General features: G+C 43.8%; 2 protein-coding genes and 1 pseudogene across 2 annotated transcripts in view; 2 read left to right on the top strand and 1 right to left on the bottom strand.

Moving 5' to 3' along the window:
- The window catches only part of LOC113121849 (uncharacterized), a 1,077,549-nt gene that overhangs the window by 151,476 nt on the left and 899,957 nt on the right, over positions 1–26,116 (bottom strand).
- LOC113121854 (uncharacterized) overlaps positions 1–26,116 on the top strand; it is a 957,344-nt pseudogene that overhangs the window by 196,459 nt on the left and 734,769 nt on the right.
- On the top strand, positions 672–25,223 carry LOC113121857 (protein NLRC3-like). Its single transcript, XM_033325772.1, is given in 16 exon segments — positions 672–824; positions 927–2,772; positions 4,179–4,367; positions 5,943–6,116; positions 10,618–10,737; positions 13,999–14,192; positions 14,295–15,627; positions 15,682–16,143; positions 17,568–17,741; positions 18,958–19,131; positions 20,628–20,801; positions 21,021–21,194; positions 22,411–22,584; positions 23,034–23,207; positions 24,069–24,121; positions 24,235–25,223. Coding segments are annotated over 16 exon segments (5,418 nt in total). The 5' UTR covers positions 672–823; the 3' UTR covers positions 24,237–25,223.

Raw genomic sequence — 26,116 nt, 5'->3', positions numbered from 1 at the left:
TCTACAGTGGTAGTGACTGAAAACATCCTAGTTGTTCCCAGCGTTATGTTTGCAGTCCCCTGGTGCTGCTGTTGCATCAGGAATGCAGTGGTTGAAACCCTTCCAAAAAACTCCAACATGCAGTTCTCCTTCAGTTTCCTGCTGTTATTGTGCAGCTTTGAAGGGATTGATCCACTTCCAGACGTGGTGTCATTGATGCACTTTGGAAAAGGAAGTTGGTTCTTTTTCATTGAGTTAGTAAAATGATTCCATCTCCTTTGTTCAGACTGAGGAGTCTCATTGTTTGATGACTTTATTTCTGCTGTCACATGGAAATGTTTCTGTCTTATCACTTTTTCTGTTTCTCACCACATTTCTCTTCTTCTCTCTTCTTTCTTTCCCTCAATGAACATCTCACTGGATCATCTTGATGTTGAGCTGCAAACCTTTGCAAACTGACAAACTCAGTGTTGAATGTTGATCAGATTCCAAACTTCATTATCAGCCAGTTCAGCTGTGGAGGAAAACTGATTTAAAGCCAGCTGGGAGACAGCTGGGAGTTTCCAGCTTCTGTCCAGTCCAACAATAAGAAAGTTTCCTCACTCAACATGTCTCCACCTCAACTAATCCCAGTTTGCTTCATGTCCACAGGGACAGGACCAGGACTCAGGTATCTGAGGAGCAGCGGCTGTCCAGCTGTGCTTTGTGTCAGGAAGTCCTGAAGGATCCAGTCGCTACCAGCTGTGGACACTGGTTCTGCAGACGGTGCATCACCTCATACTGGGACCAGTCTGGTTCACCAGGAGACTGTCCCTGTCCCCAGTGTGGAGAAAGACCCAGAACCAGTAGGACCCACTGATTGTTCTACATTTGAATTGGTCCTTCACAGTCGAGATTCTGTGTCACACAAACGTCTGTTTGATTGGACCCTTTTTCTTGTCTTCCAGTGGACTCTGGTCTGCAGGAGGTTTTAGATCAACATAAGACTAGTCTGAGGACCAGATGTGAACGTGTGACTGAAGGACCTGATCCAGCAGGAAGTGGAACCCTCCTCAACAGGATCTACACTGAGCTCTACATCACAGAGGGACTGAGTGAAGAGGTTAATACCCAACATGAGGTCAGGCAGCTGGAGACCACTTCCAAGATGGAGACCCTGCATGAAACTCCAATCAAGTGCCACGAGATCTTTAAAGCCTCCCCTGACCAGCAGAGACCCATCAGAGTGGTTCTGACCAACGGCGTCGCTGGTGTTGGAAAAACCTTCTCAGTGCAGAAGTTCAGTCTGGACTGGGCAGAGGGCTCAGAAAACCAAGATGTCAGTCTGCTGGTCCTGCTTTCGTTCAGGGAGCTGAACCTGATCAAAGATGAGCAGATCAGTCTTCTCAGGCTGCTCCATGTTTTCCATCCAACATTACAGAAGGTCACAGCAGAGCAGCTGGCTGTCTGTAAAGTTCTGTTCATCTTTGACGGCCTGGACGAAAGCAGACTTTCACTGGATTTCAACAACAGGAAGCTGGTGTCTGATGTCACACAGGAGGCCTCGGTCAAGGAGCTGCTGACAAACCTCATCCAGGGGAATCTGCTTCCCTCGGCTCTGGTCTGGATAACTTCCCGACCCGCGGCGGCCAATGGGATCCCTCCTACGTGTGTGGACAGGCTGACAGAAGTCCGAGGCTTCACCGACGCCCAGAAGGACGAGTACTTCAGGAGGAGGTCCAGGGATGAAGAGCTGTCCAGCAGAATCATCTCACACATCAAGGCATCCAGGAGCCTCGACATCATGTGTCAAATCCCAGTCTTCTGCTGGATCACTGCTACAGTTCTGGAGCACATGTTGACCACAGAGCCGAGAGGAGAGCTGCCCAAGACCCTGACTGACCTGTACTCACACTTCGTGCTGGTTCAGACAAACAGGAAGAAGCACAAGTACCATGAAGGACATGAGACGAGTCCACGGCAGCTGACGGAGGATGACAGGGAAGTTCTTCTGAAGCTGGGGAGGCTGGCGTTTGAACATCTGGAGGAAGGAAACATCCTGTTCTACCAAGAAGACCTGGAGCAGTGTGGTCTGGATGTTCCAGAGGCCTCGGTGTACTCAGGAGTCTGTACAGAGGTCTTCAAAAGGGAGAGTGTGATCTTCCAGAAATCAGTCTACTGCTTTGTTCATCTGAGTGTTCAGGAGTTTCTGGCTGCAGTCTACATGGTCCACTGTTACTCCAACAGGGAGATACAGGTACTGGAGAAGTTCCTGGGGGAATATGGATATTATGATTATGATGATGATGATGATGGCTCCATGGCTCCCAACTTCCTGTTGACAACCATGGAGAAATCCCAGGACAGTGAAAGTGGCCACCTGGACCTGTTTGTCCGCTTCCTTCATGGCCTCTTTCTGGAGTCCAACCAGAGAGTCTTAGGAGGCCTGCTGGGTCAGAGAAAAACCAGTCCAGGAACCATCCAGAGCGCCATCAACAACCTGAAGGAGTTCGACAGAGATGATATCTGTCCTGACAGAAGCATCAACATCTTCCACTGTCTGATGGAGCTGAACGACCACTCAGTCCATCAGGAGATCCAAGAGTTCCTGAAGTCAGGGAACAGATCAGAGAAGAGACTCTCTGAGATCCAGTGCTCAGCTCTGGCCTACATGCTGCAGATGTCAGAGGAGGTTCTGGATGAGTTGGACCTCGAGAAGTACAAGACATCAGTCCAGGGACGACTGAGACTGATTCCAGCTGTGAGGAACTGCAGAAAGGCTGAGTAAGTCCAGATGTGCCCAAGTGAAAAAAATCTATTTTTGTATATTTTCTAAAAGTATATTGAGTATACTTTTGAAATACTTTGAAATACTTGAAGTTGTGTTAAAATGAAACCAGTGAAGTTGCTGGAAGCTGCACTATAAATCTGCTTTAGTACATGAAAAACCTATTTTTCACGTATTATTGGGTACTTTTGCTGCCCAAAATACTACACTACTGTTAAAATATACATGAAACATTTGAAGTTGACTTGTTGCAAATGTCCAAAATCTCTAGTGACATTAAACTGACAGTGTATTACTAATAGACTTTGAGCCAAAGTAAATGTACTTGAAATATACTCTGAACTCATTTGAACTATGTATGAAATACAATAGAATGAGGTTTGAAATGTGAAAAAAGTATGCAAAGTATATTTTTCCAAGTATTTGAGTATTTGTTGTGAAACTGAGCCACTGACTTTGTGTTAAATTGCAACCAAGTTGAACATGTTGCATTAAAAGACACAATGATATTGGATTGATATTCCTAGTAAATATAAGTCCACTATAAGCATCATTGTGTGTTTAATAAATACACCAACAATGCCCTCTGAATGGATTCTCCAAACACTGAGTTTGAAATGTAGATACTTTACTTAGATTCCAATCCAATGATGTTGGACTAAAAGCACTACTTCCTGTTAGCATGTTCTCAAATGCTCTTACTTTGAAAAGCCCAGTGCACTTTGAAGACGTTCTAAAAGTCAAAATCTGTTGAAAGTAAAGTGCACTTTGAAGAAATCTGCTAAATGACTAATGAAGTAATGAGATCTACGTTTCAACACAAGCACAAATACACTTGTAAAATGTGTGAACACACTTTATCTGCTAAAAGTAGAATTGAAGTCTGAAACAATAGATTGATTTTTCACTTGGGTGATCATCACCATAATGTTCCTCTTGTTTATTGTGAGAATGACAGCAGCTGGATTTTGTCCCAGATGTTCTTGAGCTGTTCCAAATGGTGTCAGTCCAAAAGCTGCAGATGTTCCTGTTGTTTTTTTCTCTCTGTCCAGTGAATGAACACAGTTCTTCTTTTTCTTTCCAATGGTTTTTCCATGGGACACATTTTTCTTCTGTTTCTCTCCACACACTGATGTTTTTCTGCCACATGTGGACAAATGTCCAACATTGGACTAAACAGGGACAGGCCTGTTGTGGAAGTTCCAAAGGAACTGAGTTTTCTCTGCTTCCTGTCCAAGATGAAAGCAGAACAAAGATGAAGCGTGTGCAGTGTGACAGAGAGTGAGAAGAATTCTTATTTCATGTCCAACCCACTGAGAGAAGATCAGCTGAACCACTGATGTGAAGACACAACAGGACATGTCCCTGTTTGACATCAAGTGGTTCAACTCAATATATTGTCTCTGTCATAATAACAGCTTTTCTAATATATGTGTCCTCACAGACTTTCTTACTCTGGACTCTCAGAGACTCACTGTGAAGTCGTGGCCTCAGCTCTGAAGTCCAACCCCTCCCATCTGACAGAACTGGACCTAAGCTGGAACTGGGACCTGGAGGATCGAGGAGTGCAGCAGCTGTGTGGTGGACTGCAGAGTCCACACTGTAGACTGGAGACTCTGAGGTCAGTTGACTGACTGTTCCTATTGTAGATCTTAGATGTTGAATCCACAACTAAAGCTCCTGTGAATGTTGGTTGTTCCATTCAGTGTTTTCATTGTTCTTCTATTCTCAGCAGACTAAGAATGATTCCTTCAGTTTCACTTCATTTCACTGAGCTGTCTTCAATAATGTGTGTTCACTCATATTGAATAGTCATATTAATAATGATGTGTTTCTTTCTATAGAAGCTTTGAAGAACAGAGTGTCCCAAAAATGTCATCTGTCAGGAAGTTGTTCTGAATCCTTTGTGTTTCTAAACAAACTGTGGAAACAGTCCAAAGCTGAAACTGTTTCAACTGAAACTGTCCAGTGTTTGTCCAAGTTTGGATCCCAACAATATGTCAATATTGGACCAGACCAATATCTGACCTGATCCTCCTGAGAGCCAGAAGGAAAAAGGTTGGAATATTTCCATTTTGGAATAGAAGTGAAGACTTTGGGCCGTGAGAAACAAAGTCCTCTTTCTTTTTGGGGAAGAACACGTCCCTGTAGTGGACATTGGGTCTTGCTTTGTCCCAAAAACCACACAATAAGCATCAGTTTGTTGACGATAATGTTGGATTTTCTCTGCATTTGTATCAGATTTTTCTCACTTGATGAAACTCAGAGAAAACATATGACACAGTCAGTTGTCAACAATCTATGAATGGGATTCCAAAGCTTGTGTTTAGTGGCCAATGACACAGTGGGGATCAGTCCCAACACAAGGACATGATGTGGTCTGTGCATTGGGACTGGGCCATTAGAAAGCAGTTGTCAGCCTGTTGTCATTGCCAAGGCCTCAAATCCTGATGCTGTGTGAAGAAGCTTTGAGTAGTTTTTGTTCCTGAACTGAAGCCAGCAGCTTTTGGTCCTGACACTGTCCACCCAGTTTGTTCCCTGATCCAAATCTCATTGTGAAGAACAAATCCACAGTGTCTCTATAAAGTTGATCCCATAGAAATGAAAGCACATGTGGAGCACAGAGACACACAGATGAAATCATGTGTCCAGGTGGTTGAGCTGTGTTTAGTGTCTGAGCTGCTGCTGCTGCTGCTGCTGCTTTACCTCTGTGCTGTGCTGAGGCTGCAGCCAATAAAGCCAGAGAAGAAGATGCAGAGAGGGAAGAGACAGGAGACAGGAGAGCCTGGGGGAGCTTCCTTGGCTCAGATAGAATAAGGAGGAACAATTCAATGCATTGTTTTGCTGCACTTTGGAACTGGGTCAACAAACTTTAAGCAGGAAACTTTAAAGCTGCACAGTGACAGTATGAGCCATCAACTAGATTGATTCTGCTGTTGGCTGGAAAGCAGCTTCTCTTCCCATGTGCTGACAATAATATCATGATATAGTCAGACTATTATTACTATTATTCTGACTGTTCTCATATTATTCTTCTCATTATTATCATTCTACATTTCCCTTCAGGGATTAATCCAGTTGATCTCATCTCATTATTCTAATGAAAAGAAGAAGAATTGTCATCATCATCATCACCATCCTCACTGTCATCAACATCAGTGTCACATTGGATCTCCTTCTTTGCTTCTTTATTCAGGATGGAGAACTGCAGGTTGTCAGAGACCAGCTGTGGTTATCTGGTCTCAGCTCTGAAGTCCAACCCCTCCCATCTGAGAGAACTGGACCTGAGAGGAAACAACCTGAAGGATCCAGATGTGCAGCAGCTGTGTGATCTTGTCCAGAGTCCAGACTGTAGCCTGCAGACCCTGAGGTCAGTAGAGGGCTGGAGTCAGTCCATGGTGCTTTCAGCAGGACTGGACTAAACCCAGCTTTTTTTTAAATTTCATTTATTTCACAAATCCATTAAAACAGATAAATCCGATCATGTTGTCCATCGTCCCCAGAAGCCAGATCTTGTAAATAGGGGCCCAGACAGCATGAACCTCATTCTAACCTAAAATATTGTGTAATATCCTAAAATTCCTCAAACACCCAAACATCATAAATGACAAATATCATCCAGATATATAGACACTGGCACCTGAAAAATAAACCATGAAATTATAATGAAAATACCAAAAGAACAACAAGTGATGCCACTTGTGTCATGCTCTTAGTGATTTCTGATCTTTGGATCACAGCTTACCCTACACAGAAATACCTGTTGAAATCAGTTGAAATACCCAGAGTCAGTTCAATGATCAAAGAGTGTTTATTTACAATAACATAAGACGACTAGTTGTATTACTGGTGGATGAGTGCTCAGGAGAGGGACATCTTAGGGAAAACTCCAGTGTTGACTCGGTGGGCTGCAGAGTCCACTGGACCGGGAGCGATGATGGAAGAGAGGGGGAACTCAATTAGTGGAACCCGTTGGGCGTGAAGGATTGTGTCCTCTCTGTAGCTCCAGCAACGACTCCGTCCGAACTTGGAGTGACAGAGAGAAAAGAGAGATTAGTGGGAATGTTGCGAGAAGGGATTAACGCACCTGCCTTCCTAGCTTTCAGGTGCAGCGTGGATTCTCGCGTCCTTCTCTGGTTCACTCCTGTGATTTAGTGTCCGGTAGCGTCCACTCGGAGTGATCTCGATTCTGAAGCTTGAACCCTCTGTCTCCTTCCTCTTTCTCCTCTGTTGATGTTTCCTCGTAGGGAAAAAGTTCCAAGCTCTTTAGTCGACAGGATCCTCCCAACAAACGGTGAAGTTTGACACTTTCTCAGGAAACTGCTGAATGAATGAGAGAGTGGGCGCAGTCTTCTGTACAATTGAAAACAGACAACCTGGCAGCTTGTTGCTGCCCAGGTCTGCTATTTAAATGGGAGAGTCGACACAGGTGAAAAGTGTTAACCTAATTAGTCAATGTGCTTGAGTGTAGTGTTACTACATCCTGTTGGTGTTATCAGAATAAGAGCTCCTCTCCCAGAAGCCTTATTCTGGAACGTTACAACTTGACTTAGTTTTCAGATCAACAGGTTTAGGAATCAGTGTATGTTTGAAGCAACTTTCCCTTTAAGCTCTTTTTACAGCTGGACAGAGATGAAGATGCTTTAATGTTGTTTTCAAGCTTGTTCCAGATCTGTGGCCTCTACAGGTCACACTCAGACTTGGACATTGGACTTTGTGTTTCTTTCCCCTTAAGATGTGTTTATTTCTACGACTTTGTCCATGTGAAGGAGAAGTGATAAGATCACACAGTCTGACATTGAGTTCATAAACTACATTGTACTTCAAGCACTGTGGGAAAAGTTGGTCTCAGGAAGTTTCATCAGTTTATTGTCCTAAAAAAGAAGGTCAGAGGGGGCATTTATCTTAGTCCATGATATGACACGTAAGACTTCCTGTAATTTAGATCATAGGTAGATCATTTCTAAGATCAGATCACTTGGATATGTATCAGACCATATAACATTACAGTAGTTTAAGTGGGGCTCAAATGGAGATTTTTGCTCTTTATTGCTTTTGGTACCAGCCCACAAAGCAGGGAAAGATTAAAACAACAGACTAGTGGCTCCAAAATATCATCCATGATGGGTTTTATCAGTTTACTACAGATGGCGTCCAGGCCTTCTGGAGCTTTTCATGCTCATAATGATTTTAGAAACTTAAACTTTAACTTTGTTAGAATCATAATTCAAAGTATTTCCTGTGTTTGCTGCATCACTGGTGTCAGGTAGCTCAGTGGTTTTATGATCCCAGCCAAGGACTTTATTGATGAGGGCAGTCTCAGTGCTGTGATGGAGCCTAGAACCTGACTGAAGATCATCAAAGCAGTTGTTTAGCAGGAGAAAGTCAGGAAGTTGTTGGTCAACAACTTTTTCAAGGACTTTGCCTAAAAACAGCAGGTTTGATATGGGCCGGTAGTTGTTCAGGACTGTGGCATCAGGACTGGTCTCCTTCAGGAGAGGCTTGATGACAGCAGGTTTCAAGGCCCTTGGAAATGTTCCAGACTGTAGTGAGTTATTAACTAACTAAGGTGAGTTGTGGTAACAAACTGCTTAGTGCTGATTTCAGAAATCTAGAGGGTCAAACATGGAGGCAGCAGGTGGGTGGACTCAGACTGGAGATGGTCTCTTCAACTGTTTTGTCATTGACAGGTGTAAAATGTGTCAGTTCTACCAAGTGTCTCCTGGATGGCTGCAGAGTTGGGATCTGTGTTGGGCAGTTTATTGCAGGTTTAATCCCTTGAACCTTGTCATTAAGAATAAAGCTAACTCATTGATTTAGATGTTGACATTAGTTCTGATGACAATGGAGACGGAGGGTTTGTTCATCTACTCACTGTAGCAAACAGGACACGTGACTTGTTCCTGCTGTTGTTGATGAGTTCAGAAAAATACATTTCTCTCTTTCTACGTAGAGTTTCATTGAACACACACAACATCTGCTTCTAAATGTCATAATGAACTTGGAGCTTTGATTTAGTCCTTTCTGCCTGTTCCTGATCCCTTTACCTTTAACAGAAACAGTCACATCCAGGACTTTTAGAACATTTGCAGTAATAATAAAGTGATAATAACTAAAGAGTCCAACTCTGTGAAGACGACTGAAAGCATCTCCGTAGAATCATCAATAACATCTTGACAACATTGGGCAGGTTTGGAAATGATGATGTCGAGAACAGAGGGAGATGATTTTAGCTCCATTTGAGAAGATCCATCCTCTAATGATGAAAACTCCCCAAATGACTGTGGGCAACCAAGTTCTCCCTAAACAAGGCACAGACCCTTTTTGTTTTCTCCTGTTTCTGATAGAAATGTGACATTAGGTGGTGGATTCAATAAGAACTGCACTTCCTGTCCTGCTGTCTAACCAAGTTTCTGTTAGAAACATCAAATCAAGATTGTAAGAGGAGATAAAATTATTGATTAAAAATGATTAGTTACATAAAGATTGACATTGAGCTGCAAGTTTGAAATTAGTTTGACTGGGACCTGAAACTATCTGTCTTCAGGGGATTTGAATCAGATTTCTCTGGTTGGACAGTCTGTCTCTCTTTTAGCCACTCTATGACTTTGGACTGGAGCTATAGCACTAGGGGAGAGAGTTCTCTCCCTGGGCCTCAGGTCGATAAGTGGTTTATTATGGCTATAAGTCCTGGAACAGAGGCCCTGGGTGTCCTAGTCTCTGATAGTAGCATTGATGCTAGTCAGGATCTTTGGTCTGGGAGCAGGTGGGGGGGTCTATCAGGGGTGCTCTGAGGAAAGACAGGTTAGGGGTAAGGGGCACCATTTTGATTCCTGATTCCACCAAGGTTTCCAAATGATTTTGAAATCCCATTGGTGAAGCTGGACAATGATGAGTCTGCAGAGGATGTGGATGCAGCTGGGGGGGGTCCAGGCCAGTGGAGGGGCTACCTTTCTGGTCTCCACTGCACCCACATGCAGGATCAGCTGTTGGACTCCTTGGTGTTTTGAGATGACCTGGGGGAGGAGAGCTGCTGTATCAGTGACCATGGCACTTGGGTAGCTGCATGTAATAATCCTGCTGTTCATGTCACTGACAGCAGCAGGATATCTCTATCCTTCACATCTGGCCCAGAATCTTTGTCTCTGTCTCTCTGACTGGCTCCATGGCTCCATTTGTCATTCAATTAGGACTTTTTGTGCTTGTTTCTCAGTCACAGCAGACATTTGTTGCTCATTAGAATTTAGACCAGACAGTAGTTGAAACCTGTTTCTGAGCTGTATGTTTGATGATCCTACATATGCTCCTGGGGTGCCACCATTCTTCTTTCTAATCCTGTGACGCTTTGGCACCAAGTTTATTCCAGGTGGCTTCATTCTGATGGTGAACATAACATTTATTACTGACCACTGGGTCTGAACAGGAGCGTGTCCTAGTCCTTTTTCAGATTCCAGACCAAGACTCTTCATTTGTAACACACTGATTTCCTGAAGATGTATCCTGCAGTTTGGGCACAATGTGTTTTCTTTTCCACACGTGTTGAAAAATGAACAATCCCTGACTGTAGTCACTCAATAGGCCAGATTAGGTGTTAAAAGTAAAATTCATTAGATCTTTGTCTGCTGTCGCTATGGTTACCTGCCGATGGTATCCCAGTGGGTGGTTCTGACTTCAGCTCCATCCTGAGTCCTGTCCCGTCTTCCTCTGTGTCTCTGACAGCTGTCAATCCCAGAGAAAAGCTCAATCCTTCAGAAACTTTGAAACTTCCTGGTTGTGGAGCAGGATCAGCAGTTTGTGGACTCAGAGCTCCAGAGACAGAGAACTGACCAGTGACTGATGGGATATCAATAAAACCATGTTTGTCTTTGCAGATGTCGGTATCCCAGACAGAGACCAGGTTCTCCAGGATCCATCTGTCTGTCTATGAAGAATGACTGCTTCAAAGGAGACCCTCCAGTCTTCAGTCCTGAACCTGGACCCCCAGACACCAAGTAAGAGCCTGTTTCTACTGTGAACTGACTGTTCCATCAGTGTGTGAGTGTGAATGGGTGATTGGGCAAAGAGTGTAAAAAACACTTGAGTTGACTTGAGTGTAGAAAAGTCCTATAGAAGTATAAGACCATTCACTTTTACCATTCAGGTGGTCTATGATCTTACCAGGCCACTTCATAGCCCAGGTCTGCTGTTAGGAAAACCCTTCTATGGTTTTGAAAGGAGCCAGCTGAGGTGGCCCGGGCATCTGTTCTGGATCTGTTCTTCATCCCACCTACTCCTCTCATCTTGCTTTTCGGAGTTGACGTTTTTACCGTTACATACAGAGTCAGATTCCGTCTTCCTCTCAGCGTCTCTGACAGCTGTCAGTCCAGAGAAAAGAGTCTGTCAAAACCGCAAGGTTTTGTTTTTGAAGGACCAATAAATGCTCAGGACCAGTACTCAGTGCAGACAGGGTTTTATTTCAAAGAAATCAAAAACACAGAAACAAAGGCTTGGGTCAAAGAAGCACAAAGGGTTAACAGCAGCCAAGAACGAAACATGAAACCTGGGACTCGGACACGACACTAGGAGACACACAACTCAGGGGAACACAGAATACGGTCTGGTAGCACACCTACGGGGACACAGACTCACACAGGGAATTCAGAGACGGGGAACTCGGAATACGGTCTGGTCACTCACTCTCTCGGGGACACAGACTCACACAGGACTCGGGAGACGGTCTGGTCGCACACTCATGGGGACACAGACTCATACAGAAAACTCTAACACACAAGACTCGGAACTGCAGGGGTCACACACACACTGGGGACACCACAGGCAGACAGAACATACAGATGCGGACTAGGAGAACAGAGACTCGGAAAAACACATTAAGAAAAGAACTACTTAACCAACAAAGGCTCCAAAGACCAAAATCCAAAACAAGGGAAAAATCACGCAGGGCTGGAACGAGGCTGGGGAGAGCAATAACTAAGACAAAACAACCTGGCAAGGAACAAAGGGAAAAGGAGGGGTATATAACTAAGGGAGAAAACAAGACACAGGTGTGACAAATCAAAATCAAAAACAAGTTACTTCCTTCAAAGTAAAAGTCCAACACAGGAAGTCCATGGCAGGGTCCTGACACAGTCCTTTGGAAACTTTGAAACTTCCTGGTTGTGGAGCAGGATCAGCAGTTTGTTGGAGAGCTTTGTGTTCTGGTTTCATCCTCCTGGTAGAGGGAGAAGGTGATTGAGCAGGTGCTGGATGTGGTTCTCCCCAGCCTCAGCTGCTGCCTCTGGTCAGTCAGAAAGCTGGTTGTCCACTAAAAGACAGGTGGGGGCTGGCACAGTTTTCAAATGACAAAGCTGTGATTTAAACTCTGATTAAAACATGATTTTAAACTACAGACTGGAAACAGTCCAGTGTCCTCAGGCCCCACACACTCTGCCCTGATCGTCAGGCCTCATGTGGATCCTGCAGAGTAAGTGAGTGAGTGGAACCAGAACAATCAACCAGTAAGTTTGACTTTAGTGCTGCAGCTACAACACTAAGATTAGTGTCAGAGCCAAAGAGTAGGCTGCATCAGTCCTCTGGGCCCATTTTGGTTTCAGAGCACAGGTTGCACGACAGAAAGCTCTTGAACATGCCTGGATAAGGCAGCAGAAATGTTTGAGAACACCACATATATCTTGCAGCATTAAAGAAAACTAGAAACAGTTGTTACCTGTGCCTGATAATACAACACAGTCTATTTCAATACAAAACTAAAACTCTCTTTGCTGCTGTCCTGCGTTGGATCAACATGGCACATACACTCTGCTGAATTAGAGCAGGACTCGAGAGGTTGAATCATGACAACTGGACTTTTAGTTTTTAGGTTGAAACATTTCACTACTCATCCAAGTGGCTTCATCAGTCTAAGAAAAACTGGACTGGAACCTGCAATCTATCTCTCAGGTTGGTTTCACTCCACCTCTAGTTCCATAGGCTCACTAGGTGAGCTATGTAAACCAGGTGAGTCATTAGACCCACAGTCCTGAGTTGGTTTGACTTCACACCTGGTCTGAATAGGCTCATTAGGTGAACAAAAGGAGTGAGCTCAGGTGAGGGTCATTAGGATCTAATGGTGGACTCATGTGACCCCTCTGATTCACCAACTGTTTGTAGTGTGTGTCCTCCCTGGAAGACATTTGATGTGGTCTTTATCCTGCCTTGTTGAAAGTCCACTTAGGGTAGTCACACAGCTCACAAGTGTGGGTCTAATGACTTTGACCTGATGTACATAGTCTCACCTAATGAGCATATGGGACTAGGGGTGGACTGAAACCAACCTGAAAGATAAATTGGAGGTTCCATACCGGCTTTCCCTTAGACTGATGAAGCCACTTGGATTATCAACCTAAAAACTAGAAGTCCAGTTGTCATGACTCAACCTATAGATAACTTCACCTGGACTGAGAATCTTCACAGACATTAAAACTGAAGATGCAGTTTCTCTTTAATGCATCAGTTGATTGACAACGCACACACACACATAATAATGAGACTAAGTCAAACTAAAGCAGTTGAGGAAAGAGAAACACATCTTTCCACATGTGGAGCAGCTCAGGCCTCTGGCTGTTCTAAATAGAGCTCAACCTGTGTCTACAGTGGTAGTGACTGAAAACATCCTAGTTGTTCCCAGCGTTATGTTTGCAGTCCCCTGGTGCTGCTGTTGCATCAGGAATGCAGTGGTTGAAACCCTTCCAAAAAACTCCAACATGCAGTTCTCCTTCAGTTTCCTGCTGTTATTGTGCAGCTTTGAAGGGATTGATCCACTTCCAGACGTGGTGTCATTGATGCACTTTGGAAAAGGAAGTTGGTTCTTTTTCATTGAGTTAGTAAAATGATTCCATCTCCTTTGTTCAGACTGAGGAGTCTCATTGTTTGATGACTTTATTTCTGCTGTCACATGGAAATGTTTCTGTCTTATCACTTTTTCTGTTTCTCACCACATTTCTCTTCTTCTCTCTTCTTTCTTTCCCTCAATGAACATCTCACTGGATCATCTTGATGTTGAGCTGCAAACCTTTGCAAACTGACAAACTCAGTGTTGAATGTTGATCAGATTCCAAACTTCATTATCAGCCAGTTCAGCTGTGGAGGAAAACTGATTTAAAGCCAGCTGGGAGACAGCTGGGAGTTTCCAGCTTCTGTCCAGTCCAACAATAAGAAAGTTTCCTCACTCAACATGTTTCCACCTCTACTAATCCCAGTTTGCTTCATGTCCACAGGGACAGGACCAGGACTCAGGTCTCTGAGGAGCAGCGGCTGTCCAGCTGTGCTTTGTGTCAGGACGTCCTGAAGGATCCAGTCTCTACCAGCTGTGGACACTGGTTCTGCAGACAGTGTATCACCTCATACTGTGACCAGTCTGGTTCACCAGGAGACTGTCCCTGTCCCCAGTGTGGAGAAAGACCCAGAACCAGTAAGACCCACTTATTGTTCTACATTTGAGTTGGTCCTTCACGGTTGAAATTCTGTGTCACACAAACGTCTGTTTGATTGGACCCTTTTTCTTGTCTTCCAGTGGACTCTGGTCTGCAGGAGGTTTTAGATCAACATAAGACCAGTCTGAGGACGAGATGTGAACGTGCGACTGAAGGACCTGATCCAACAGGAAGTGGAATCCTCCTCAACAGGATCTACACTGACCTCTACATCACAGAAGGACTGAGTGAAGAGGTTAATACCCAACATGAGGTCAGGCAGCTGGAGAGCACTTCCAAGATGAAGACCCTCCATGACACTCCAATCAAGTGCCACGAGATCTTTAAAGCCTCCCCTGACCAGCAGAGACCCATCAGAGTGGTTCTGACCAACGGCGTCGCCGGTGTTGGAAAAACCTTCTCAGTGCAGAAGTTCAGTCTGGACTGGGCAGAGGGCTCAGAAAACCAAGACGTCAGTCTGCTGGTCCTGCTTTCGTTCAGGGAGCTGAACCTGATCAAAGATGAGCAGATCAGTCTTCTCAGGCTGCTCCATGTTTTCCATCCAACATTACAGAAGGTCACAGCAGAGCAGCTGGCTGTCTGTAAAGTCCTGTTCATCTTTGACGGCCTTGATGAAAGCAGACTTTCACTGGATTTCAACAACAGGAAGGTGGTGTCTGATGTCACACAGGAGGCCTCGGTCAACGAGCTGCTGACAAACCTCATCCAGGGGAATCTGCTTCCCTCGGCTCTGGTCTGGATAACTTCCCGACCCGCGGCGGCCAATCGGATTCCTCCTGAGTGTGTGGACAGGCTGACAGAAGTCCGAGGCTTCACAGATGCCCAGAAGGACGAGTACTTCAGGAGGAGGTCCAGGGATGAAGAGCTGTCCAGCAGAATCATCTCACACATCAAGGCATCCAGGAGCCTCCACATCATGTGTCAAATCCCAGTCTTCTGCTGGATCACTGCTACAGTTCTGGAGCACATGTTGACCACAGAGCAGAGAGGAGAGCTGCCCAAGACCCTGACTGACCTGTACTCACACTTCCTGCTGGTTCAGACAAACAGGAAGAAGCACAAGTACCATGAGGGACATGAGACGAGTCCACGTCAGCTGACGGAGGCTGACGGGGAAGTTCTTCTGAAACTGGGGAGGCTGGCGTTTGAACATCTGGAGGAAGGAAACATCATGTTCTACCAAGAAGACCTGGAGCAGTGTGCTCTGGATGTTCCAGAGGCCTCAGTGTACTCAGGAGTCTGTACAGAGATCTTCAAAAGAGAGAGTGTGATCTTCCAGAAATCAGTCTACTGCTTTGTTCATCTGAGTGTTCAGGAGTTTCTGGCTGCAGTCTACATGGTCCACTGTTACTCCAACAGGAAGACACAGGTACTGGCCAAGTTCCTGGGCGGAAAGATGTACTCCAAAATGGAATATAAAGATGGATACCTTCATGTGACAGTCATGTCCCTTGAAAAACATAAAACATTGGATGACTTCCTCAAAATATTCATGGAGAAATCCCTAGACAGTAAAAGTGGCCACCTGGACCTGTTTGTCCGCTTCCTTCATGGCCTCTGTCTGGAGTCCAACCAGAGAGTCTTAGGAGGCCTGCTGGGTCAGACAGAGACCAGTCCAGAAACCATCCAGAGAGCCATCAACAACCTGAAGGAGATGAACACAGATGATATCTCTCCTGACAGAAGCATCAACATCTTCCACTGTCTGATGGAGCTGAACGACCACTCAGTCCATCAGGAGATCCAAGAGTTCCTGAAGTCAGGGAACAGATCAGAGAAGAGTCTCTCTGAGATCCAGTGCTCAGCTCTGCCCTACATGCTGCAGATGTCAGAGGAGGTTCTGGATGAGTTGGACCTGAAGAAGTACAACACATCAGACCAGGGACGTCGGAGACTGATTCCAGCTGTGAGGAACTGCAGAAAGGCTGAGTAAGTCCAGATGTGCTCAAGTGAAAAAAATCTATTTTTGTATAGTTTCTAAAAGTATATTGAGTATACTTTTGAAATACTTTGAAATACTTGAAGTTGTGTTAAAATGAAACCAGTGAATTTGCTGGAAGCTGCAGTATAAATCTGCTTTAGTACATGAAAAACCTATTTTTCACGTATTATTGGGTACTTTTGCTGCCCAAAATACTACACTACTGTTAAAATATACATGAAACATTTGAAGTTGACTTGTTGCAAATGTCCAAAATCTCTAGTGACATTAAACTGACAGTGTATTACTAATAGACTTTGAGCCAAAGTAAATGTACTTGAAATATACTCTGAACTCATTTGAACTATGTATGAAATACAATAGAATGAGGTTTGAAATGTGAAAAAAGTATGCAAAGTATATTTTTCCAAGTATTTGAGTATTTGTTGTGAAAATGAGCCACTGACTTCGTGTTAAATTGCAACCAAGTTGAACATATTGCATTAAAAGACACAATGATATTGGATTGATATTCCTAGTAAATATAAGTCCACTATAAGCATCATTGTGTGTTTAATAAATACACCAACAATGCCCTCTGAATGGATTCTCCAAACACTGAGTCTGAAATGTAGATACTTTCCTTAGATTCCAATCCAATGATGTTGGACTAAAAGCACTACTTCCTGTTAGCATGTTCTCCAATGCTCTTACTTTGAAAAGCCCAGTGCACTTTGAAGACGTTCTAAAAGGATTGAAAATAATCTGAACTCCTACACAAAGTCCAAAACCCGTCAGTCCAACAAATATTGATTTGAACTCTAACACTATTAAATCCAGCCATTTAAGGGCTTTGGAACAAAACAAGTCATTCAAGGTAACAACAATAACAATAAACAGGAACAACAGTTTGTGTTTTCTATTAGTGAGGTCAAAGTATTATTTGGCTGCACCACTATGGGACTAACATGGATTTTAGTGATCTTCAGGATTCTGCATAGTTCTCCGAAGAATTCTGTCCAAACATCCAAAATACATGAAGTAAACATGTAGTATGAAAGAGTATTTTGAAGTGAAACTTTGTCCACAGGAATTAGACCACTTCCAAGAGTCCACTTTCCCACAGCCAGGAACACATACATTGTGTACTTTAAATAAGTCTACTGAAATAGAGCTCAAGTTAAATGGAGGCATAGTATTATATTTGGAAGAGAATGAGACAATTTGAAGTAAAAACACAAACCATGAACAGACTTTTGGAAAATATCACTAAATATACTTCAAAATCTGTTGAAAGTAAAGTGCACTTTGAAGAAATCTGCTAAATGACTAATGAAGTAATGAGATCATTTCAATATACTTTGCAAACATTGACTTTGAATCTGCTTTTTTTATATTAATAACAGCTTTTCTAATATATGTGTCCTCACAGACTTTCTTACTCTAGACTCTCAGAGACTCACTGTGAAGTCGTGGCCTCAGCTCTGAAGTCCAACCCCTCCCATCTGACAGAACTGGACCTGAGTGGAAACGACCTGCAGGATCCAGGAGTGCAGCAGCTGTGTGGTGGACTGCAGAGTCCAGACTGTAGACTGGAGACTCTGAGGTCAGTTCACTGACTGTTTGTTCCTATTGTAGATCTTTAGTGTTGAATTATTGTTTGAACTCAGTGTTTGCACAGACATAACTTCTATTGAAGTTGATTTTCTTTTCCTGTCTTTGGATTTTTCTGAGGCTAAATTCAGTCTTTAGTCCCAAATGACTGAGTCTCAGAGAAAGTTGGTCTCATTGTGTCTAAAGAGTCACATGTGTCAGCAGAAAATCCTCTGGACTAATATTTGTTGGAAATGGATCCAGTTTCTTTGATGCAGTAGAAATATTTCTTTGATCATTGATATTGATGGTTGAGAACACACACAGACAGGTGTGTTTCCATCACTTCAGAGGACATTCCATTGACTTCCATTGATTTCCTGGAGACAAAGCCAAACCAGAAGCACTACTTGGTGAACCCTAAGCACAAGCTGAACCTCAACTTCCAGACAGCTTCTTCCACACAGAAATCCAAACAGGTCCTGGACTAGATTATTGGCTCCTTTTTAGATGTTGCCATTGGATTTGGAGCAGGTGGTTCACCTTGGACTCACCTGTTGGGAGTCCCAGTTAGTGCAGCCTAATAATCCCTCATTCAGTCAGTTGAAATGGACAAAGTCCTGTGAGAACCCTCTGGTCCTAACATGTAAGAAACAGTAGATCAGTTGACAGACAAAGCATTACCTTGATCCATGTTGCTATTGGACCTTGATCTGTTGTCCAGTGGCCTCGGGCTCCACAGAACCCGACTCTATGGAAACTTTAGTGCCAAAGAGGAACAGTGTGTCAGTTGTGTGGAAATATTTTGGCTTTAAAGAAAGAAGATGCTGCGTGGCGTCAAAACCTGCCTCGCTACTGTTGCTGCCTCATGGGCCAAGACTAGCAAGGCTAAAAGGCCGAGCACCACTGTGTCAAATGAACCAATCCCACCCAACATGACCAGATGTTGGAAAGTTTAACTCCATATGAATCGAATTGAAAACATCACATGGAAATTCCTGTTTCTCACAATGACTTTGAATTAAAGTCAGAGATTTTTCATCTTTCTGCACTTTCTTCTTCATGTTAATGTGACATCAATTCACACCTCAGCTAATTTCATCATAACAGCCTGGATGGACCAGTTTCTATTGACACTTGTGTTGTATTTATAATATTGTGTTGTTCTATTCATTGTTCATGTTTGTTCAATAAGAAAACAGGAAGTTGGTCTTTGCTTCTTTATTCAGGTTGGAGGGCTGCAGTTTGTCAAAGACCAGCTGTGGTTATCTGGTCTCAGCTCTGAAGTCCAACCCCTCCCATCTGAGAGAACTGGACCTCGGCTCCAACGACCTGCAGGATCCAGGAGTGCAGCAGCTGTGTGGTGGACTGCAGAGTCCACACTGTAGACTGGAGACTCTGAGGTCAGTTGACTGACTGTTCCTATTGTAGATCTTAGATGTTGAATCCACAACTAAAGCTCCTGTGAATGTTGGTTTTTCCATTCAGTGTTTTCATTGTTCTTCTATTCTCTGTTCCTTTTGCAGAAAACAGCTTTTCTAAAATTATAGCTACTCTAGATGGCATAGCCCTGGCCTCCTGCACTACTGTAAAAAACCTTGGAGTTATTTTTGACCAGGACATGTCCTTTAACTCACACATAAAACAAATCTCTAGAACTGCCTTCTTTCACCTGTGCAACATTTCCAAAATTAGGAACATCCTGTCTCAAAATGATGCAGAAAAACTAGTCCTAGTAACATTTGTTACCTCAAGGCTAGATACTGTAACTCATTACTATCTGGATGTCCCAATATCTCCATAAAAAGCCTCCAGTTAATCCAGAATGCTGCAGCCAGAGTCCTGACAGGAACTAGAAAGAGAGATCATATTTCTCCTATATTGGCTTCTCTTCATTGGCTCCCTGTAAAATATAGAATAGAATTTAAAATCCTTCTTCTCACATACAAATCCCTTCATGATCAAGCTCCTTCATACTTAAAGACCTCATAGTACCATATTATCCCAATAGAGCACTTCGCTCTCAGAGTGCAGGTCTACTTGTGGTTCCCAGAGTTTCCAAAAGTAGAATGGGAGGCAGAGCCTTTAGCTATCAAGCTCCTCTCCTATGGAACCAGCTCCCAGTCTGAGTTCAGGAGGCAGACACTCTCTGTACTTTTAAGGCTAGACTTAAAACCTTCCTCTTTGACAAAGCGTATAGTTAGGGCTGGCTTCAGGCAACCCTGAACCATCCCTTAGTTAGTTATACTGCTATAGGCCTAGACTGCCCGAGGACCATTGGTGGACTGAACTCCCCTACCCTAACACCCCCCCCCCCCCTTTCCCTTCCCCTCCCCCCCTTCTCTCCTCCCCCCTCACATGTATATTCCACCATTGAATGTCACTAACCTTGTTCTCTCTCTCTCCCCTAGTTTGTGCTCTCTCCCTCTCTCTCTGTACCTTCTGCAGGTGTCCCTGGTCCTGGAGCTGTATATCGCTGATGTGCAGTTACTGGTCCCACCAACCTGCAGTGTCTATTTGTTGTTTATTGTTGCTGTTCTTTTCTCTCTCCTCTATCCACTCACCCCAACTGGTCGAGGCAGATGGCCGCCCAAACTGAGCCCGGTTCTGCTGGAGGTTTTTTCTTCTGTTAAAGGGAGTTTTTCCTCTCCACTGTCGCCAAGTGCTGCTCATAAGGGATTTGTTGGGTTTTTAGTTTTAGTTTTTGTAAAGTGCCTTGAGATGATTTGTATTGTGATTTGGTGCTATGCAAATAAAACTGAATTGAATTGAATTGTAGAAGGCTGACATTCTGATGATCCACAAAAACAGAAGGACTAAGTACCTTGACTCATTTTAAAACCTCATTGATTAGGACACATCTGATTGATTGGATCTCCTTCTTTGCTTCTTTATTCAGGTTGAGGGGCTGCAGTTTGTCAGAGACCAGCTGTGGTTATCTGGTCTCAGCTCTGAAGTCCAACCCCTCCCATCTGAGACACCTGGACCTGAGTCTGAACGACCTGAAGGATCCAGGAGTGCAGGAGCTGTGTGGTGGACTGCAGAGTCCAGACTGTAGACTGGAGACTCTGAGGTCAGTTCACTGACTGTTTGTTCCTATTGTAGATCTTTAGTGTTGAATTATTGTTTGAACTCAGTGTTTGCACAGACATTTCCCTTCAGGGATTAATCAAGTTGATCTCATCTCATTATTCTAATGAAAAGAAGAAAAATTGTCATCATCATCATCACCATCCTCATTGTCATCAACATCAGTGTCACATTGGATCTCCTTCTTTGCTTCTTTATTCAGGTTGATGAGCTGCAGTTTGTCAGAGACCAGCTGTGGTTATCTGGCCTCAGCTCTGAAGTCCAACCCCTCCCATCTGACAGAACTGGACCTGAGCTCCAACAACCTGCAGGATCCAGGAGTGCAGCAGCTGTGTGGTGGACTGCAGAGTCCAGACTGTAGACTGGAGACTCTGAGGTCAGTTCACTGACTGTTTGTTCCTATTGTAGATCTTTAGTGTTGAATTATTGTTTGAACTCAGTGTTTGCACAGACATAACTTCTATTGAAGTTGATTTTCTTTTCCTGTCTTTGGATTTTTCTGAGGCTAAATTCAGTCTTTAGTCCCAAATGACTGAGTCTCACAGAAAGTTGGTCTCATTGTGTCTAAAGAGTCACATGTGTCAGCAGAAAATCCTCTGGACTAATATTTGTTGGAAATGGATCCAGTTTCTTTGATGCAGTAGAAATATTTCTTTGATCATTGATATTGATGGTTGAGAACACACACAGACAGGTGTGTTTCCATCACTTCAGAGGACATTCCATTGACTTCCATTGATTTCCTGGAGACAAAGCCAAACCAGAAGCACTACTTGGTGAACCCTAAGCACAAGCTGAACCTCAACTTCCAGACAGCTTCTTCCACACAGAAATCCAAACAGGTCCTGGACTAGATTATTGGCCCCTTTTTAGATGTTGCCATTGGATTTGGAGCAGGTAGTTCACCTTGGACTCACCTGTTGGGAGTCCCAGTTAGTGCAGCCTAATAATCCCTCATTCAGTCAGTTGAAATGGACCAAGTCCTGTGAGGACCCTCTGGTCCCAACATGTAAGAAACAGTAGATCAGTTGACAGACAAAGCATTACCTTGATCCATGTTGCTATTGGACCTTGATCTGTTGTCCAGTGGCCTCGGGCTCCACAGAACCCGACTCTATGGAAACTTTAGTGCCAAAGAGGAACAGTGTGTCAGTTGTGTGGAAATATTTTGGCTTTAAAGAAAGAAGATGCTGCGTGGCGTCAAAACCTGCCTTGCTACTGTTGCTGCCTCATGGGCCAAGACTAGCAAGGCTAAAAGGCCGAGCACCACTGTGTCAAATGAACCAATCCCACCCAACATGACCAGATGTTGGAAAGTTTAACTCCATATGAATCGAATTTAAAACATCACATGGAAATTCCTGTTTCTCACAATGACTTTGAATTAAAGTCAGAGATTTTTCATCTTTCTGCACTTTCTTCTTCATGTTAATGTGACATCAATTCACACCTGAGCTAATTTCATCATAACAGCCTGGATGGACCAGTTTCTATTGACACTTGTGTTGTATTTATAATATTGTGTTGTTCTATTCATTGTCCATGTTTGTTCAATAAGAAAACAGGAAGTTGGTCTTTGCTTCTTTATTCAGGTTGTGGAGCTGCAGGTTGTCAAGGACCAGCTGTGGTTATCTGGTCTCAGCTCTGAAGTCCAACCCCTCCCATCTGAGAGAACTGGACCTCGGTTGGAACTACCTGCAGGATCCAGGAGTGCAGCAGCTGTGTGGTGGACTGCAGAGTCCAGACTGTAGACTGGAGACTCTGAGGTCAGACCCCATGTTTAGGTTGTGTGCTGAGATGAATGTGATGTGAAAGTTGTGCTGACACTAAACTGCAGACATGAGGCTGATATTAGACTGATCCACACTGAGGATCTTCATGGGAAAGGCTGTTTTCCCTCTCAGAGAAATGTGGCTGCACAACATGAGTTTGTATAGATGGAGACACAGGTGGAGCTGGCAGAGTTTCAGAGCTGAAGTCACTCCGTCTTTATTGAAGCAGCAGCATGTTGGCATTCATATTAATGACAGCTCTTTGTCCCTTTTTGGATGGGACTGCTTTGAACCTGCATCCTGTTGGCTTCAGCTGTTTGGAGTTTCCACTTTCTAAACTTCTACTTTCTAAACCTTCTTCAGCTCTGAACACATTCTGAAACATTCAACACTTTCAAGAGGAACTTTGGTTTCTAACGTCACATCTTTGATTCTTTATTCAGGTTGGAGAACTGCAGTTTGTCAGAGACCAGCTGTGGTTATCTGGTCTCAGCTCTGAAGTCCAACCCCTCCCATCTGAGACAACTGGACCTGAGAGGAAACAGTCTGAAGGATCCAGATGTGCAGCAGCTACGTGATCTTGTCCAGAGTCCGGACTCTAGCCTGCAGACTCTGAGGTCAGTAGAGGGCTGGAGTCAGTCCATGGTGCTTTCAGCAGGACTGGACTAAACCCAGTCAGTATCAAAGCAAAGATCCAGGATTTCCTGTAAAGCTCCAACCTTCTCAGTGAAGCTGTGAGAGGAGAACAGGGACAGGCTTCAGGATTGGACAGAAAGACAGAGAGAGAGACAACAGTCAGCCAATCAGATCAGCCAGAAGCTTGTTGTGATCATGTGTTTGAGTTGATGTGAAGACGACTGTTGCTGATGAAGTCAGTGAGTCAGGAACACAAAAACAGTCTTTTATCCAGATCAATGTCAGGCAGCTGAGGTTGAGCTTAATTCCTGCATTTCAATCCAACAAACACTGGTTCACTTTGGCCTGGTCGGTCACCATGGAAACTGGGTTGATCAATATAGTCATCTATAGCTAACTTGTACTGAAGCAGGATCAGTTTCATGTCTCACATGAGAATTTATCAGTAGCCAATCAACAAAGTGGAAAAACTCCAGTCTGTCTTCAAACAGGATCCCAGTCTGAACCAAATCCTGGTTCACCTTAAAGTCACAGTGAAGACCAGAGCAGTGGGCTGAGTCCTAGGTTCTGTCAGAGGTCATGTGGGCTCTGAATCAGCAAATCAGGTCAATTGAAGGTTTGTGATCATTTCAGTTCAGTCTGATCTAATTCTAGCAGTGAACAGTTTAATCCATAATGTGAAGGAATGATGTGTGGTGGTGCAGTGTATTGTCTGGAGCTAGTTGAGGGTTTGATGACTCCTTGTATGTGGACGCCTGCTGAGAGAAGGAGGAAATAAAAAGGAGGAAAAGAGAATCTGATTATTTATTTACTCACCTTCTAACTGAGGTTTGTTCCAACAGGTTTGGCCTCGATGGGGAAAAAACAGTGACTCAATGTTCCAAAGACAAATCCTGTGAGTAACATTGAAACATTGTCTTCATCTAATTTTTAAAGTCTGATTTTACAAAGTGTTTTTGCTCATTTCATTGTAAAATCTTTCTAAATTGTGTTTTTGTCTTGGCTCAGGAAAACACCTGCGCCCAAAGAACTACAGGCTGTGTTTGATTTGAGGTTCCTGCAGATCCTTCCAAGTCTCAACAGGTCTTGAAATTCCAAATCTGTGGAGAATCACTTGAATCTGGGAACTGAACACCCCGAAGAGAACAGAAATGGACAGAGTTCCAGACAGATCACCAATCACATGGTGTTCTGCACAATGAAGGACCAACCAGATGGATTCTAAGATTCTTTTCCACCACTGCAAACAAGCTGCTGTTAGACTGTTCTAATGTTTGATTCTTTAATTCAGCTCATGTCTCTGATCAGTTCTCCCTCTGTTTCCCCCTGTGGAAATATTGGAAATAGCTGAATTAATCTTCCAAAGACAACTGACTGCAAAGTTTCTGTGACTTCACCTCAAACTCTTATCAAGGTGTTGATCCAAATATGGAAATGTCTTGATTTTGTCTTTTTGCCTTTTTAAACCACTTTTTGTTTCCTGACATTTGAGTGTCCACATCCAGATGTGACAGTGGCCTCAGTCTTTGCAGTGACGGTGCAGTGGTCGCTTGCTGCCACTGTTTGGGAAAGGTGCCCCCTTACTCCGTAGGAAACCAAACTTCTTTCTCCCAGTTGTTCTAGTTCCATTCCCTGGTTATGGTTTGTTTTGTTCAGAAAGGTGTTGGGAAGCCACGGCTCCTGCTCATTGGTCCAGTCTGAGTCTGCTCACCTCATTTCTACTGAATCTGTTTGGATGTGCTGTCCATTCTCCTCGTCCCACTGCTGAACCAGGAAAACTGGCATGTTGTGTTGCAGCCCCAGGCCTGGAACAAAACCGAGACCAGCCCTGCTCAGTCCTGGAAACTGTGGGACATGATCCAATATGTAACCATATCCATTCCATAAGCATTCATTGGATCTTATATGATCAGTCTTTTATATTCATTATGTACATAGCCTATATTTCTATTTTTATTATTAGGACTCTGTTGCTATAATAAACATGTGGTTCAGACTTTGTCGACTGGAGACTTTGATTTCACACATTGGCAGAGAAGAAAAGAGAAGAACAGTGTCTGTGGGGCTTCGACGGCTTCACCCTGGCCGGAGAACTTTCCACCACATTGTTGGCGTCGCCGACAGGACGGGCTGACGGGACCTCGGCATCCGGACCACCTGCCTGCCGCTCACAGCGACCGGTGATCACCAAACAAAAGGTGAGCAGAGCCATTTGAATCTGCATGTTGCTGAGGACTGGAGACAGGTGAAAGGGTCCTAACCTGTCCTATAAAGAACCTCTAACCTATAGGAGGCCACTAACCTGTAGGAGAACATAAGAACAAAGGAAACACCACGGTGCAGGATGAATAAGACTGTGAATGAAAGGTCTGTGGACGGTGCCGATAATCAGTTGGCTTTGGGTTTATATATATATGTAGACCTGAAGAGCTAATGTGGTGGTGGGATAGCAGCTGTTATCAGACCACAACACATTGATAGAATGTTATTGGACTTTCTGTGGAAACATGAGAGACATTATGTCAAGAAATCCCTTGTTCTAAAGAAATATGAATGTGGTGGATTCAGTTTTTTAGATTCTGCCTCTTTCAATAAGACTTTGAAGGTAAATTGGTTAAAGCAGTATTTAACAAAGCCTCATTCATTTTGGAATATTCTACCTCATATTATTTTCTCTGAGGTTGGAGCTCTTCCTTTTTTGTGTTACGCCCGGCCTAGGGGAAACCTGGACATGACATGATGTTAGCTTTCTCCAAGCTTTCCCACTCTCAACAGAATCCAGCAGCAAACCAAATACAAGTAAAGGTAGCAATTTATTTTGCCAAGGATAGTCAATAATTATTTCTTCTAATAACCAACGCCCAAAATAACAAACCAAAACTCTAATGCA

The sequence above is a fragment of the Mastacembelus armatus genome, chromosome 20 (assembly GCF_900324485.2).
Source record: "Mastacembelus armatus chromosome 20, fMasArm1.2, whole genome shotgun sequence".
Classification (NCBI taxonomy): Eukaryota; Metazoa; Chordata; class Actinopteri; order Synbranchiformes; family Mastacembelidae; genus Mastacembelus; species Mastacembelus armatus.
The sequence above is the reverse complement of the archived record's forward strand: the minus strand, read 5'-3'. Positions and strand labels throughout refer to the sequence as shown.